We start from the raw sequence: 17,276 nt of genomic DNA, 5'->3' as shown, positions 1-17,276 counted from the left end.
CAATGGTAAAAACATTTTCAAATATATCTTAATTTCCCCGTTTAGTAGTATTGTTTTTTTCTTTTTTTTTAAACTGTGAGATATCTACAATGTGGACCACATGCTCTGGTTTTATTGGTATGAATGTGCCAAAACAATATGATGTTTATTTAATTCTCTCTCTCTCTCTTTCTTTCTTTCTTTCTTTCTTTCTTTCTTTCTTTCTTTCTCAGGTGGAGGTATGTATGCAGAGCCTGTGTGAGGCGGAGGGGGTGGGCGTGGCCTGTGAGGCGTACCGGCGGCACATGCCGGCATTGCTTGAGTGGCTGTCCATCAGCCAGCACAGCTGGACGGGCTACAGCCTGCAGCACACACAGCTGGAGGTTCTGGCCACGCGCGCAGGTGAGGACCAGCAGGGGGCGCCAGTCAGTCTGCTTATGGTTATAGTTGCTTGGCAGACTCTTTTATCCAAAGTGATTTACAGCATAAAATAAACTATAAACATAACAATAGCATGAAAGGTAACAAATAGTAGAATATATATATTCAATTCTCATACACATGCAAAACTGTGACAGTTTTGAGCAATAGAGCTAGTTAGACAAATGCAAGTTTAAATATTCACTGTAATGGACAACACTAAGTGAATCATTCCTCCAGAGAAAAGAGAAAGCAATAGACCAGGAGAACCTTCATCCAACTGCCGTCTGCAGTAACGGTGCTTATAAACTCACCTCTCCCAGCTGGGGAGCCCAATGATTGCTCTAACACCCGTTTGTCTGCCAAAACTAAAGCACACAATATAACATCTACTCCTTGTCAGTTTGATTCCTAGCTGCAGACCCATGTGCAGTGTTTTATAGACTCATCTCTGGTTCTCTGCTGGAACCAAAGCACACAGGCACAGAATATAAATTATTCTGTTTGTCGAGCACTTCCTTTAGCCTACGGTACTATTCAACGTCAGTGTGATAGCTGGCCAAGACTCGAGTATGAAGTCCATAAACTTTCCTGCTACTGATATTGTGGGTTGTTGATGTGAGAGTAACTGTAAGGTCAGCTGAGGGTTCAACAGCTGTGGCTTTAGTGGAATACAGTAACTTTCAGTGTGTGTGTTTGTGTGGATCATCTGACTCTAGAATTGGGGTTCTCTTAACCTTAACCCCCATAATCACAATCAGTGGCACTCGTTGATTGCTTACAGCTTGGCATAGCATAGCCACACTAAGCTAGCATAGACCACAGTAAGCAGCTGATTGGCTTCACACCGATGAGCACTTTATTTTGAAGTATGCTGAGTGCGGCTACCCACAGACAAGCTCTCAAGATCTTATCTGCTCCGTGTGGAGCTTTTGCATGGCTAATCACTGAGAATTTTCAGCATTCACACACACACACGCACACGCACACGCACACGCACACGCACACACGCACAGTGACCCTCACATGCAGCTTGTTTCTGAATCCCCAGCTGTCAGCAGGGCTCAGCCAACTCTGTTAACCCAGTCAGTCATCCAGACAGTCGGTCAGTCAGCACCCCCGTCTCTGTGTTCACACGAACGAGAGAGAGAGAGAGAGAAACTCACAAGGCGGGGAGAGCTAGGGGACTAGTGGACACCAATCCAGAATGCTGAGCCATCACCTGGCTCCTCATCCCTCCTGTAATCTCTTTCTCCTCCTCCCTCTCTCCTCTTTTCTTTCATCCTTCTGTCTCGACGGCGGCCGCCCGCCCTGCAGCTCTGCCCACTAATGGGGCATGGGGGGGGTGGATTTAGGGGTGGGGGTGCACTGAAGCAGCTGAAGTATGAAGCTCACTAAGCTGCCCTCCACCCGCCCAGTCACTGACCAATACACACACACACACACACACACACACACACACTCATATGCACACATATACACACACCAATCCCCCAGACCGGCCCCCCCAAACTGCCCCGCTGGGGTCATACTTCAAACAGCAGGAAAAGACCAAAGTGCCCCGGTCTTGACCTTTCCCTGCATCAAGGCCACTTTGAACCTCTTTGTGTGAAGGGTGTCGCTCCATCTTGCTCTCCCTATCATTCTCTCTCCCTCTGGAAGCCCAGTGGGGTTAGCCTGGGCCCACCCTGCGTGTGTGGAGCTGCTTTGGGTGGGGGAGAGTGCTGAGAGGACGGCTTCAGTCTCTCCTCATTGTAGCCTCCGACTCTGAGTCTGACTGGACTGCACTGCCCTTCTGCCTATAGTTGGTCATACCTGCTCCTCTCCTCTCTCCTCATCTCATCTCATCTCCACTCTTCTCCTCTTCTCTCCTCTTATCTTGTCTCCCCTCTTCTCTTCTCATCCCCTCTGAATTTCCCCTTGGGGATCAATAAAGTATCTATCTATCTATCTATCTATCTATCTATCTATCTATCTATCTATCTATCTATCTATCTCTTCTCACCTCCACTCTTCTCCTCTTCTCTCCCCTTATCTCATCTCCCCTCTTCTCTTCTCCTTTCCTCTCCTCTCCTCTTCTCATTTCTTCTCCTCTCTTCTCTCATCCCCTCCTCTCTTCTCGTCCCCTCGTCACCTCTCCTCTGGGCTTCTCACTTCTGACCAGACCCCAGGTCGGCCCTCAGGTTTGTATATCTTGGGGCAGCACGGCAAGTACTGTAGACCCGAAAGCCAATGTTGTGGTCAACATTCTGGTGGTTGATCAGTGTATCCCGGCAAGCATAATAGGTCACTTTCATTGTATAAAAAAAATGGATTGAGGCGTGTGTTGCCAGAGTGGTGGGTTGAGTGAGGAGTTTCTGAGAAGAGTGGGAGACCGGGTTGACAAGGAGCCCACGCGCTCGTGTGAATGTGTGAGAGGCCATTTCCTCCTCATCCATATTGTTTTCATCCCTCATTATGTCCACCAAGGGCCCTTGTAAAAGTTAAATTGTGTGTGTGTGTGTTTGTTGTGTAAAGACTTTAAGCCTTGCTTCTTTTCTGGCCTTGTCCAGAGAACTGTGTGTGTATTTCTGTCTGTCTGTCTTTCTGTGTGTGTGTGTGTGTGTGTGTGTGTGTGTGTGTGTGTGTGTGTGTTGTTCCAGTGGTGACTGAAAATCCCACAGGCGCCTCTTTTTTTCTTTCCCATCTTTGTCTCATTTTTGATTCACACATTCCTGATGCATTAGATTGTTCTCTTGCTCCCTTTATCTTTCTCACTCCTTCTCCCTCCTTCTCTTTCACCCTCTGTACCCCCCATCTCTCGCTCTCTCTCTCTCTCTCTCTCTCTCTTCTGCCTTACAGGCGTCTCAGGAAATCCTGTGTCTCCCATCTCTAACACTGGCCTTTGCACTGGACAAAGTGTGTGTGTGTGTGTGTGTATGATGTATGTGTATGAGGGTGATAGTGGGAATTGCCTCTTAGTGAATTTCCCATAGTAACCTCCCGACAGTCGAACCACAGGAGGTCCAGTTCCACAGCCTCTGTTTGCGCTGACATGACACGACATGACTCCTAAATAGTTTTCATATTGTTGCTGTCCCACAGCTATGAAGCTGGGTTTAACTCTGCTTTAATATGGAAATATGTGTGTGTGTGTGTGTGTGTGTGTGTCCATGTGTGTATGTGTGAATTTCTATTCCGAATGTTTGTGTGTGTGTGTGTGTAGGCCCAGTGATTGGGGAGTTCCTGCCCTTGTTGCTGCCCTGCTTCAGAGCTGCCTGCAGCCCAGCAGAGACCCAGAGATGAGACTGCACCTCTTCACCATGCTCTCCAAGATGCTACTCAACGCTCCACACACCCTCGACTCACAGGGGTAGGACACGCACGCACGCACGCACACACACACACAGCACATGCACTGCTGTTCTAAAAGGTTATGATGACACACTTGTTTGCAGTGTAACACTCCTATTAAATGTGCATGAAAGTGCCATGATGAAACTGCTGGTGGGAGCAGGTTCTGTCCCAGGCCAGCCCCACTAGCAGCGCAGAGCTCACTGGACGTTTAAACCCCCTGAGTCTGTGGTCCCCTCCCTTTAAAGACCCCTGTGTCTGTGGTCCCCTCCCTTTAAAGACCCCTGAGTCTGTGGTCCCCTCCCTTTAAAGACCCCTGAGTCTGTGGTCCCCTCCTTTAAAGACCCCTGAGTCCTGTGGTCCCCCTCCATTTAAAGACCCCTTAGTCTGTGGTCCCTCCCTTTAAAGACCCCTGAGTCTGTGGTCCCCTCCATTTAAAGACCCCTTAGTCTGTGGTCCCCTACATTTAAAGACCCCTGAGTATGTGGTCCCCTCCTTTTACAGACCCCTGAGTCTATGGTCTCCTCCATTTAAAGACCCCTGAGTCTGTGGTCCCTCCATTTAAAGACCCCTGAGTCTGTGGTCCCCTCCATTCAAAGACCCCTGAGTCTGTCCTCTTCTGTAGGTTTTTCCCATGTGTCGTTTCTCCCTGTCGCTGGTCTTCCGCCTTAGTGACCCATTTAATTCCAATGTTGCAGTAGAGACTGCGAGCGCCCTCTCCCTACTGGCCTTTGTAAACAGCAGTGGCTGGTGTGCTGTTGGCCGATGTCTACTTTAGTCTTGGCAGCCACAGCAGACGGCTGGCTGGGACATTCCTTGTCTGATGCAGATACAGATGGAATCTTACGAGTGTTTACATAAGCAGGTGCTTGTTACAGCGCTTACCAACGGCACCAACAAGTTTGCATACTTGTCTCTCAGCCTCGCCGTCTCTGCATGGGAGATCTACTCTTTGCCTGGTCCAACCCCCAACACACACACACACACACACACACACACACAACCTCTCTGACACATGCAGATACACAAGCACACACAGCACACACATATGCACGTGCCCTCTCTAACACACAGCACACACACACACACACACACACACACACACACACAAACACACATACTCACTCATACACAATCTCTTTTCACGCACACATACATACACACACAGAGAGTTGCCTAATCTGGGGGAATGCGTTGAACTCTGGGCGTGTGCTCTGTGGGTTCTAGGGTCGCAGCAGTTGTGCCGATCACTCAGCAGTGCGCTCATCACCTCTGCCTTGGACTGTGTGTGTGTGTGTGTTTGTGTGTGTGTGTGTGTGTGTGTGTGTGTGTTCGTGTTTCTCCCTGTCCCAGAGAGCTTGTCTTAATGTTTCTCCAGCTCCCCACAGCCATAACTGTCAATAACATCTCTCTGCAAGGACTCCTACATAGAGCATTCATTTTCCCACTCATGCACTCAAAGAAATGGCAGCACAGGCCACACACGCACACACAGTGTCTCAAGTCTAAGCTGCCTTTGTTCTGCAGCTAAAATGACTTAATAACAGCGTATCTGTCAGAGCAGAGGGCACAAGTTGGAACTTCAAACGCGCATCGCTCCTCCACGCTCTTTTATACCCATCAGGGCTTCAAACACACTAACACGCGTTCCTACACCCACACCCATTATGGCTTCCTTTCATGTGGATTCATACAGGGGGTTCAGGTGAAATGTAAGCACTAGGTGGGGTGTGCCACACACACACACACACACACACACACACATAAACACTCACTTAGCGTGAGATGATATAGAAATGGCTGGGTGTTCAGCAGACTGTGTTTTTGTGTGTGTCTTTGCACCAGCGCCTTGGCGTCTCCACAGCATAGAAACGAGAAGATGATAATGATGGTGATGATGATGATGATGATGCTGTGTGTGTTCTCTGGCTGGAGCTGCAGTTATATCAGAGATGGTTGATAATGTATCTTTGGTTATACACAGGGGGATTTATGGAAAGACAATCCAGCAGCTCAGAGACACACACACACACACACACACACACACACAGGATGGATGATGGATGCTGAATGTGTGGGTGTGGAGCGCCCTCTGGTGGACATTTATATAACCCACGGCCACAAAGACTTCCCTGCCTTACAGTAAATGTAAACAGCTGATTGTCTCATGAGGCAAGTGCATGGTTGATCTGGTTTGCCAGCACTGTTTACACATGACCAGCAGATCTGGATCAAGACTAAGACGTTAAAGAGCACCCATCAGGCATGGTAGGTCTAGCTTTTAACCTGGTGCGTTGTCTGGTCCAATAAGGAGATGATTGCCGTGACGTGTGTGTGTGTGTCATGGGGCCCTTATCCTCCCACACGGGTCTCTACTGGTCCGGCACAGCTAAGGGATAAAGTAAAGGCTTTAAACGAGACCATTTCCTCTTCCTCCTAGTTTGAAGACCAAACCATGAACTATGAGGGTTGTGTAAATGCAGGAATCGGTAGAACACCCATCCCATCCTCTCTGTGTGTGTGTGTGTGTGTGTGTGTGTGTGTGTGTTTTTGTGTGTGTGTTTTTGCGTGTGTGTGTGTGTGTGTGCAGCACCTGTGCAGACATGGGGTTGCGTGCATGAGAGGAATCCTGTTATATGAAGGCCATCCAGATGGCCACCTTGTCCTCTCTCCTTTGTGTCAATGATTACACTGTCACTTAATGTAGGAACAGACAAACAGAGGTCAGTCCTGTCACAACTCTTACTGGCAAAATATTTAATCTCTCTCTCTCTCTCTCCCCTCCCTCATCCCCTCCCTCCCTTTCTCTCTCTCTCTCTCTCTCTCTCCCCCTCCCTCATCCCCTCCCTCCCTTTCTCTCTCTCTCTCTCCCCCTCCTCATCCCCTCCCTCCCTTTCTCTCTCTCTCTCTCACCCTCCCCCCCCCCTCCCTCATCCCCTCCCTCCCTTTCTCTCTCTCTCTCTCTCTCTCTCTCCCCCGTCGCAGGCGTTTCAGTGAGCATGTGGATGTGTTTGTGTGTGTGAGGTGTGCTTCCTAACCTGGTGTGGCAGGCGGGACGCACGGCTGCTGCCATCCGAACCGCTTCCCTCAGCTGCATGCTGGCCCTTCTCACGGGTGGCGCCATCACCACACAGCAGGTGAGACTTAGTCACACACATAAACACACACACACATACAGTATACACACACACACACACACACAGAGACACATACAGTATACACACACACACACATACGGTATAGATCCACACACAGAGACACATACAGTATATACTGTACACACACACACACATGCGGTATACACATAGATCCACACACACACACAAACACATACAGTATATGCGCACACACATACACACACCGTACTCAGATACAAATTCATTTTATTTTGACTGTCTCACACACTTCCACTTAAAGCTGCAGAAATGTTTCCACTCGATGTAATAGACTCTCTTTCAGACCATATTCCAGTTGTGTGTGTGTGTGTGTGTGAGTGTGTGTGTGTGTGTGTGTGTGTGTGTGTGTGTGTGTGTGTGAGAGTATGGGGGAGTGTCAACGTATCGTCCATGTGAAACAATACACAGTGGTCTTTCTGTACAACTGTTTTTTGGCCTGAACCTTTCTCTCTAAGCGGTCATCTCACTTAGCATATGCTGCTTTCTCTCTCACACAGACTGACCTTCACTCACCACACATGGGCACACACACACACACACACACACACACACAGACAAAAGTTTGTCTCTCTCTTTCGCTGACTCTGCCTCACTCACACCCAACACTGCATAATTTCTCTCTCTCTCTCTCTCTCTCTCTCTCTCTCTCTCTCTCTCTCTCTCTCTCCTCTCTCTCTCTCTCTCTCTCTCTCTCTCTCTCTCTCTCTCTCTCTCTCTCTCTCTCTTCCACACTCTTTCTCACACACACACACACACACACACACACACCTCCCTGTTGTTCTTCTCCTCTCTATCAAACTGATACTGGGCTCACGCTCTATCCCCTTCTCTCCCACTCTCTATTTCTCTCTCTCCCCACTCTCTATTTCTCTCTCTCTATCTCTCTCGCTCTCTCTTTCTCTAACATTGTATTGGTCCTACAGTATGCTTCCTCCTGTGAAAACAATTAGTTGCTCCATTAACAACTGTCCCCTATCAAATGCACAATGATCTCATCTCAACAAACTCTGCCAAAAGGCGTGTTTGTGTGCGTGTGCGTGTGTGTGTGTTTGTGTGTCTGATAAGCTTCTGGATTTCTGCTGAAAAACACTGATGGCTTTCAGGATTTTTTAACAGTTAAAACACTGAAGCTGTGAGATTGGTCAAAAACTGCTTGAGAGCGGTGTTTAACACACACACACACACACACACACACACATACACACACGTTTGACTATGACATGGTGTGTGTGTGTGTGTGTGTGTGTTGTAGCTGCTGTCGTTTGAGGACAAGCTGACTCCTCTGCTGGTGTCTGCTCTGGAGGAGGACTCCCAGATGTGTCGGATCCTGGCCTGCCAGTCCATCAGCACGCTGTTAAAACTCACTGGGCCCGACCTGCAGCCAGACACTCTCAACAAGATCTACCCAGGTATGTTACTTTCTCACACACACACACACACACACACACACACACACACACACACATACATACATACACACACACACACTGGACAGGAACTGCAGCCAGACACTCTCAACAAGATATACCCAGGTGGGCTACATAGACACATGCTAAACTAGTGCTTTAAAATAATAATGGATTGACCGATTCATTTTGTAATTGTGTTTGTGTGTTTCCAGAGGTCCTGAAGCGTGTGGATGACAGCAGTGAGGAGGTGAGGTTGGCGGCCCTGAAGACTCTGGGTGTCTGGCTCTCCTCTCTGGGTAAAGACTACAACTCCCATGGCTACCAGCCCCACCTGGAGTTCCTCTTCCAGCAGCTCCTGCTCTACCTGGACGATACTGACCCCAAGGTGCAGGAAAACACATTTGGTGAGTGAAAGAAGAGCAGGAACCAGCTGTAATGAAAGGCGATTTACGGAACAAACAGTTCTACAGTGGGGGGAAATAAGTATTGAACGTGTCAACATTTTTTTCAGTAAGTATATTTCCAGATTTCAGATTTCACCAGACATTAGTATTAACTAAGGAATTCCACACATATAAAGAAATCCAAACATTAAAGTCCATAAATAAAGTTATGTGTAATAAAGTGAAATGACACAGGAAAAAAGTATTGAACGCCAACTGAATTTGTTAAAATACTTTGTGGAAAAGCCTTTGTTTGTAATGACAGCGTCAAGACATTTCCTGTATGAAGAAACTAATCAGTCGCAGTATTCAGGTGTGATTTTGGTCCATTCTTCTAAAGACATAGTCTTTCAATCTTGAAGATTCCTGGGGGCCCTCCTGATCTTTAGTTCCTTCCACAAATGCTTCGGATTGTTGTCCTGTTGGAAGACCTACCCACATCTCATCCTTATCATCCTTGTGGATGGCAAGAATATCCAGGAAAAAATGGCTCCATTCATCGTTCTTCAACTGTATGAATTCTGCCAATACCATGAGATAAAAAAACAATCCCACACCATGATGCCTCCACCTCTAAACTTCACTGTTGGTATAGTATTTTTAGGATGATGTCCAGTGTCATCTCTCCTCCAAATATGGTGTGTAGTATGTAGTAAAAATTACATTTTGCTCTCTTCTGACCAGACTACATTGGCTTTCATAGGCTTGTCCAAAAGTTGTGTAGTGAACAATAAATGAGCTTCGACATGTCTTTCTTCAGTAATAGAGTCGTGTGCGGTGAGCGTGCATTACCTGCTTCCTCCAAGTCTTTCTGGAGCTTTCTCTGAGTGGTCCTTGGCTCTTGGGCTTGGGCTTGACTATCCTTCTGACTCCCTGGTCAGAAATCTTGAAGAGCTCCTGTGCGTGGGTGGTTGATGATGCAGTGATGTTCCTTCCTCAGAAGATTCTGAAGTTTTGAATACACCTGCAAATACAAATGTTTTGCAATAATAAAGTTGCAAAGGTCTTGGTAGAGTACTTTGCTTTAACCCATCATGAAATGTTTCTTGTGTGACACCTTGGTAACAGTTTTTTTTTATATATACTGTAGTCCATCAATATGTACTAACCTAGCTGTTAGTAATTTGCTAACCTTTTAATAATTAACGTTACCTTCTAACAACTTAAAGATTTCAGCTGGTTCCTTGCGTTTCCTTACCTTGGTGTGCTGCATTAGTGTGTTCAATACTTTTTTCCCCCCATCTCATTTCACTTTATTACACATAACTTATGGACTTTAATGTTTGGATTTCTTTATATGTGTGCATTTCCTGAGTTAATATTAATGTCTGGTGAAAATTTCACGTGAATAGCCTCATTGGAATATGCTTAATGAAAAAAAATGGTGACACGTTTGATACTTACTTCCCCCACTGTATAAACGCAGTTATAAGAACTACTGACTAGAGAGGCTACCTCTAGAACTACACATTTGCTTCCACACTAGATTTTTGAGATGACAGAAATGGTCATTGCTACTCTGGAAATCCAGAGTTCTCGCGGGAGCACAATGGAATTGTCTCTCATGCGTGTCTGCGTGCGTGCGTGTGTGTGTGCAAGAACACGTTTCTGCGTAAGAGTGCAGCAGAGGGATTTACACTCCAGCGACCGATCCCCCTGTCATCACCACCTCCTGAAGTCAGGCTGCTGGAGTCCTAGCCCTTACACTTACACACACACAGGCACACCAACATACACACACACATGTGGGTGTTTATGTGGGAGCATCAGAGCATCCCTCACCTCCTACAGATAGACTCCCAGCATTTCAACACCCACCCCCACCCCCACCTCCCTCTGGCCCCCTGCAGTGTCAGGGACACCCTCCGGTTAGCCATGGGGGCTGGGGATGGGAGGAAGAGGAGGGGGTAGTACTTGTGAGGGGGGATGATGATGAAGATGGTGTTTTGCCGATTGGGAGGAAGGTGGTGCTGATGGCAGAGATGGAGGTCAGGAGTTCATGAGTGGTTGGAGATTGTGAGAGGTGTACCCAGAATCCCCCCCCCCCCCTCCTCTTGGCCCACAGCTTCCTCTGTGTCAGGTTCAGGCGGCACATATGTCCAGCTGTTTCAGCCTACACACACACACACACACACACACACACACACACACACACACACACACAAATGCATGTGCACATGCACACCCTCACAGCAGGCCTTGATGCGCATCCTCCTCGGAGCTTTGGAGTGCTTCCTGGGGAACAGTGGTGGTGTCTGGGAATCTCTCAGCACCTTTATCACACACACACACACACACACACACACACACACACACACAAACACGCCATGACACGGCGCAGTTGAGGATAATTATCCCCACATGGAGTTTCTGTCCTGGTGCATGCGTCTCAGCATCGGCTCCACGTGTGTGTGTGTGTGAAGGTGTGTGTGTGTGTGTGTGTGTGTGTGTGTGTGTGTGTGTGTGTGTGTGCGTGTGAAGGTGTGTGAGGGGAAAGCGAGAGAGGGAGGGAAAGAGAGGGAGAGTGAGAAGGGGCTCCTCACAGAAGCGGGCTTCCCCTCCGTTTGTTGTGGTGGAAAGACTGGCAGCCTGAGTGACTCATGCCTCATCATCCTGTCTTTGTTGTGTGCGTGTGTGTGTGTGCGTGTTTGTGTGTATGTGTGTGTTAGAGAGAGAAGGATTTTGGGGGTGCACGTGTACATTATGAGTGTGTGAATATCTGAGTGAGCTATCTGATATTGTGTATTTGACTGAATGTGCTTCTCAAGAGCCTCACTATGTTTGTGCAGAACTTTACAAGACAAGAAAGACTGAAGTATGTGTAAGGTTTTCCCCCCAGTTCACTACTTGCAAGTTCGTTTTACTGTATATGTGTAATTTGGAAAAGAAGTCAAACGCATCTAAGACATCCCTTATGGCTTGAGTGTGTGAATAGTGAGCTGGCCTGCAGACCAGAAAGAATAAGGTTATGGGTTACGGTTTCGTGGTCTCGTTCTTAGCAGACGCCCTTGTCCAAATGACAAATTAGCCTACATAAAAATATTATTTAATACTATTTATTGCTATTAGTAGACTGACTAATAGACCAATTTCACAGTGTCCGGCTTCATTGATGTTAATGATACCTTAATTGGCAGGGTAAAACGTCTTCCTGTTTCTGTCTTTCCTGTGGACTTTTCTTTTGCTGTTTATGGGACAGTGCTCTTCCACAGGAAGTTGATTTACACAGCGGCCCCATCTTGTGAAATGGGCTAATTATAGCAGAGTAAGAACAATAGCAAATTGTCATAATAACAATAACCATAACCATGCACAAATGGTGACCCTGTAAGGAGAGGAGGTGTAGGAGGTCATAGCCATACTGGGGGCGGTGGAGAAGGTGGCCGTGGTCATGCTGGCTGTGGGGGCAGTGATGGTCACGACAGGGGTTCACACTGACCACTGGTAACCTGGCCCTTTTCTCTCTCTGAATGATCATAGTGGAGCACTGGTGCACGAGTGCTACTGATGGGAGAAAAAATCAATCTTTATGTAGGCAAACTCATGGATATAAAGAGTGGCAATCTAAAGATCCTCATACCAAACGCTGATTTACTTTAGGCAAACCTCTAGTAACTAAATATCTTAAACCAAAACGCTCATACACTGTAAAGCAAAATGTAAGTGAAACTGGATGGACTGTGGTGGCAAATAATGGTGGCTTGAATTTCCCCTTGAGGATCAATAAAGTATCTATCTATCTATCTATCTATCTAATGGTCTAATGCAGTTCTACCTAAGGTCTCCTCTGCACTGTAGCTTGAGTGTTATTCCTCATTTTTGTAAGTCGCTTTGGATGAACGCATCTGCTAAATGAATAAATATTAATGGAAATGCAGTTAGTGACATAGATTGGCGCATAAAGATGTGGTTTACACATGAAAACTAATCAGGTGGCAGTCATGCATGATGACTGGCTTGTGTGTTTGTTCTGGTTGGGGTGACCAGGCTGCATCTGGACTTCTGATGAGTCCATTAGTTTGATCCACAGCTGTGTGTGTGTGTGTGTGTGTGTGTGTGTGTGTGTGTGTGTGGGAGCTTGTAGCCACATCTGGGTGTGTGCGTGCCTCGGTGAGTCACTGTGCATTTGTGAGTGGGCGGGTATTAATGCTGCTGCTCCTGGTTTCTCCCAGACTCCATGCTCTCTAGGACCTTCCCTGTAAACTTCAGACAGGTGGAATTTAAATTCTCTGTTGTCCTAACCTGTGGACCATTGTATGTTTCTCAACAAAAGTGTCACTCAATAAATATTGTTGTCGACAGATGTTGAGGCGCGTAGGCTTTTATAGTGTTGCACCAGCGACAGGTTGTCTGATAGAAAGGCACCTAGTTTCTATAACAACAGAATGAAGAGCTCCAGTAGAACTTTCAGTAATGTTTGCATGGTGTAAGCCTACACGACAAGCTTTGTGATGACCTTGCAGACACAAGTTGTGTCTCTGCTGCATCATATTCTTTTGAGTGAGACTATAAATTGGCCTCAAGTTTTCAGTGGTCCTCAAACAGGTGGACTCTAAGCTCTCTATGACCTTCGGACGGGTGAACTTTGAGGTTGCTAGCCAGGGACAGTAAACTCACCAGCGGCTGTGTACTCAGGACTTCGTAACCTTGACTGTAGTCACCTGCGTCATAACTCCTGAGGTTCCGATTTTATATTGTGCCTGGGAAACAGCTTCATGGGAAGATGTGTGTGTGGGAGTGGGAGGTGTGTGTGTGTGAGAGAGAACACGCATATGTGTAGGGATTGTGTGTGAGTGAGTGTGTTTTTTGTCATAAGATGAGCTCACCATGTGCTGAGTGATAGCTGGTACTGACTGTACACATAACTTTCCACCCACTGGTACTCGACTCCTTTTTGTGTGTGTGTGTGTGTGTGTGTGTGTGTGTGTGTGTGTGCACACATCTGGCCTTTTGAAGCTTATTTCTCTTTGATTCCCCACCCTTGCTTTTTTTATGCTTCTTGAGTTTCAAACACGCCTCAGGAGCACCTGATGCATGTGCGTGCGTGCGTGCGTGCGTGCGTGCGTGCGTGTGTAAGTGTCTGTATGCGTGCCCCCAGGAGTATTTGATGTCAGCAGTTTGCCTGACAGGATAACAGATAACCACCCCACTCCTCTTTCTGCTCTGCCATAATTCCCATAATGCCATTTGCTCTTAAAGGCTTTGCCAAGGCCCTCTGCCCTATACCCATACAGCAGCCTCTTCTTAAAACACACGTGTACATACACACACACACACACACACACACACACACACACACACACACAGAGACTTACACACACACACACACACACACACACACACACACACACAGAGACTTACACACACACAGACTTACATACACACACACACACACACAGACTTACATACACACACACACACAGACTCACACACACACACACACACACACACACACACACACACACACACAGACTTACATACACACACACACACAGACTCACACACACACACACACACACACACACACACACACAGATGCCCCACATCCATTCCCGGGGAATTCAGCGGTGGCTCCTCACACAGATGGTCTTTGTTCTCCATTGTTTGATTGCATTCTGCACTTGACCAGGAAAAAAAGAATAGAAGAAGAGTGTGAACTTCACAAGACTAATCAGAATTCCCCTGCTGGCAGGAGGAACATCAATGAGGCTATATTGCTATATTGTTCGCATTAACTTTCATAGGGCCACTCAGGTGTGTGTGTGTGTGTGTGTGTGTGGGGGGGGGGGGGGGGGGGGTCTCTAGGTTCCTCTGTTTTACTGAAATGCACTTTGCAGATGATGCCATGCCCCAGTTGGTGTGCTATGCAATCCATGCAACATACTGTATTCATAAGACATTAAAGGCTGATAGTTTATACTGGCAGTACAATGTGTATCATGATACAGGAGTTACAGTGTAGTAGCCTATAATGTGGTACTTTAAATAGGCGAGATATTTCGATTTTAAAAATCTAATTTTAGGAAAATGGTCATAGTGTGAAGAACATACCACCTTATTCATTGAACAAAAAGTTACTTTTTTAATCAGAAGAGTGGAATCGACATTTTTTTTTTTTTTTTTTTATCACAGTCCCTGTTACATCCAACATCATAGTGCTATTCTTACTGAAGTCCAAAGGAATTTGCCAATATTGGGTAAAAAGCCAAATTAAAAAATAACTTCCTACACCTGTATTGCACATATGTATTTGTCAAAAAAGAAACCAGTCTCTGCTACTAAGAGAACGATCTCTGACTGACTAATGTAAAAATGACTTTTTGATGACTGAAGTTCATCCTGGGAAGTCCTGGATAACGTGCTGTTGGATCATAGGGATTTTGGTCTATTCCCCCTCTGTAGTCAGTGACTCCCTGGTACTCTTCTGACACCTAGTGGCGACTACACTGCCCTGGCTGTGAAACTGCTCCACATCAGTAACCTCTTCATGTGCTCTTCCCTTGTCCTCTGCAGAGGTGTTAAAAGCAGGAGGTGCCGTCCACCCGACTCTGTTGCAAAAAGAAGTGGAGGCGGCGAGGGACAAACAGCGCTGCCCAGTCTACTGTGACAAGCTACTTCAGCACACTCAGTCAGTTAATTAAAGACCCCAGCATACACAGACTGTTAAAACCCAAATACATTTTACTGTTGATTATTAGATGTTGATTTCATTTTGTGCGTCAGATTTCTGAGTCAATGTTAATACAAGGTAGGGTGTTATGGTGATGAATATTGTCTTTGATTTGTTAATGCTGATAAGAGCCAAGTGTGCCTTCCTGTTGTTTGTGTACAATATGTTTGAAATTAAAATCTGACATTTCCACTCTGTTGGTGGCCTGTTGACTGGATTGTGATGGCCATAGGCCCTTTGAGAAGCATATATTAATTAAGCTTAACCAACTTTATTCTCTATATAAGAGGCACCACGCTGATAGCTATATATTACTAATATACTGTATTAATTCTGATCACCAAGACCCAACCAGCCATACACTGGAATCAGTGCACATGCAAGTTCTCAAACGCTGGACTGTACTCATGTATAGTAAGAACTGCAGTGTCGAGTAAGTCAATGAAACCCGGAAGCTTCTTTTCACTCATAGCCTCAAATCCCTGGATTCAATCCCCCCGACCCATCGTGCCTTATTCCAGCATGGAAAGCGTGCCCTGCACACTGCAGCTTTTGTCTGGAAGCAGTCCCTCTCCAAAACTCCAGAGATTCCAGACCCCAGTGAGTGGGGCTGGGAATGGAAGTCTGGGTGCCATATTGGACAGATCTGGAAGATGCCAGCAAGGGATGCTCACTCCTCCTCAACTGTGGCTGTGTGGTTGCCTGTATGGGCAACTGTAAGTGCCACCGAGCTGGACTTTGCTGTACCACATTGTGCAAGTGTGAGGGAGGCTGTACTAATAAAGATGAAGAGTGAAACCAAAAATCTTTGAATAAATACATAATGTTTAAGTTCTTGAATTAAGTTAAATTCTTGAATTTCCCCTGGGGATCAATAAAGTATCTATCTATCTACAGTATCTATCTATCTATCTATCTATCTATCTAAGCAAAGTCCTTTTAGGCAAGTCCCTCCACTCTGCGGCCATATTGCAACGCTTTACAACACCAATCTTGCTCCAGCAGTGAGATCACAACACATGATTGGCACGATGTCTTCACAACACACCACATTATTGGCTCAATGTATTCACAACACAGCACATGATTAGCTCAATGTATTCACGTCAACATTTTGCCGTGGAAGGGGTGTGATTTGAGTAGACAACAGCCATATTGCCGTTACATACTAAGCTCATGCATTTCTTTGGAGGATTTTTTGAGTGCTGTGTCTCCTCATTAGAAAGTCTCTGGTTTACGTAAGAATTGGGGTTTTTTGTGTTATTTGACTAAAATATAATATTGATCCTTAACATGGTGAAAAGCCTAATATACTGTAACTTTTCACTGTGGCATAGTTCTTTTGTGTTTATTTAAGGCCTCAACAATGGTCCTTTTGGTCACAACATGTGATTTTTGACACTATAGTGATAGTGACCTGTCCAATCAACAAAGAAAAGCACACCTTGGAGGAAAAATATGGGTCTAGGGGCCTGAGTAATATTTCAATGTGACTTTTTCAGAGATATTAACAGTTTATGAGCTAAATATGACTATGATACTAGATTTAACATGAAAATGGACTTAAAATAAGAAGAACATATCAAAATTGGATTCCTTGTATCAAACAAAGTAGAGAAAATACTGTACATTATACAACAATTTAAGACTAAAGGAAGCTGAGATATAACCTTTTTTCTTTTCGGCGGGGGCCATTTTGGTTTTTATGGATAACTGCCACTAGGGGGGCCACCCCAACTTGTATCCATGGATTTTTGAAAACCTTAGGCCTATACCTATGTAAGAGACGTCACTCGTCAGGACCAATGAGGGAACTGGGAGTGGTCGAAGGAAATCGTGAAGCTGT

The 17,276-nt window shown here is 46.1% G+C and overlaps 1 protein-coding gene across 1 annotated transcript in view; it reads left to right on the top strand.

Moving 5' to 3' along the window:
• LOC121705052 (dynein assembly factor 5, axonemal-like) overlaps nt 1-15,625 on the top strand; it is a 31,755-nt gene extending 16,130 nt beyond the window's left edge. Inside the window, 8 exon segments of the mRNA XM_042085769.1 lie at nt 213-381; nt 3,605-3,640; nt 3,643-3,751; nt 6,718-6,757; nt 6,759-6,869; nt 8,161-8,317; nt 8,530-8,721; nt 15,274-15,625. Of these exon segments, the coding sequence (XP_041941703.1) occupies nt 213-381; nt 3,605-3,640; nt 3,643-3,751; nt 6,718-6,757; nt 6,759-6,869; nt 8,161-8,317; nt 8,530-8,721; nt 15,274-15,401 (942 nt within the window). The 3' untranslated portion in view covers nt 15,402-15,625.
• Nucleotides 15,626-17,276: the final 1,651 nt, after the last annotated feature.

Source organism: Alosa sapidissima, chromosome 3, assembly GCF_018492685.1.
Source record: "Alosa sapidissima isolate fAloSap1 chromosome 3, fAloSap1.pri, whole genome shotgun sequence".
In the NCBI taxonomy this organism is placed as follows: Eukaryota; Metazoa; Chordata; class Actinopteri; order Clupeiformes; family Clupeidae; genus Alosa; species Alosa sapidissima.
This window is presented reverse-complemented; position numbering and strand designations above follow the sequence as displayed.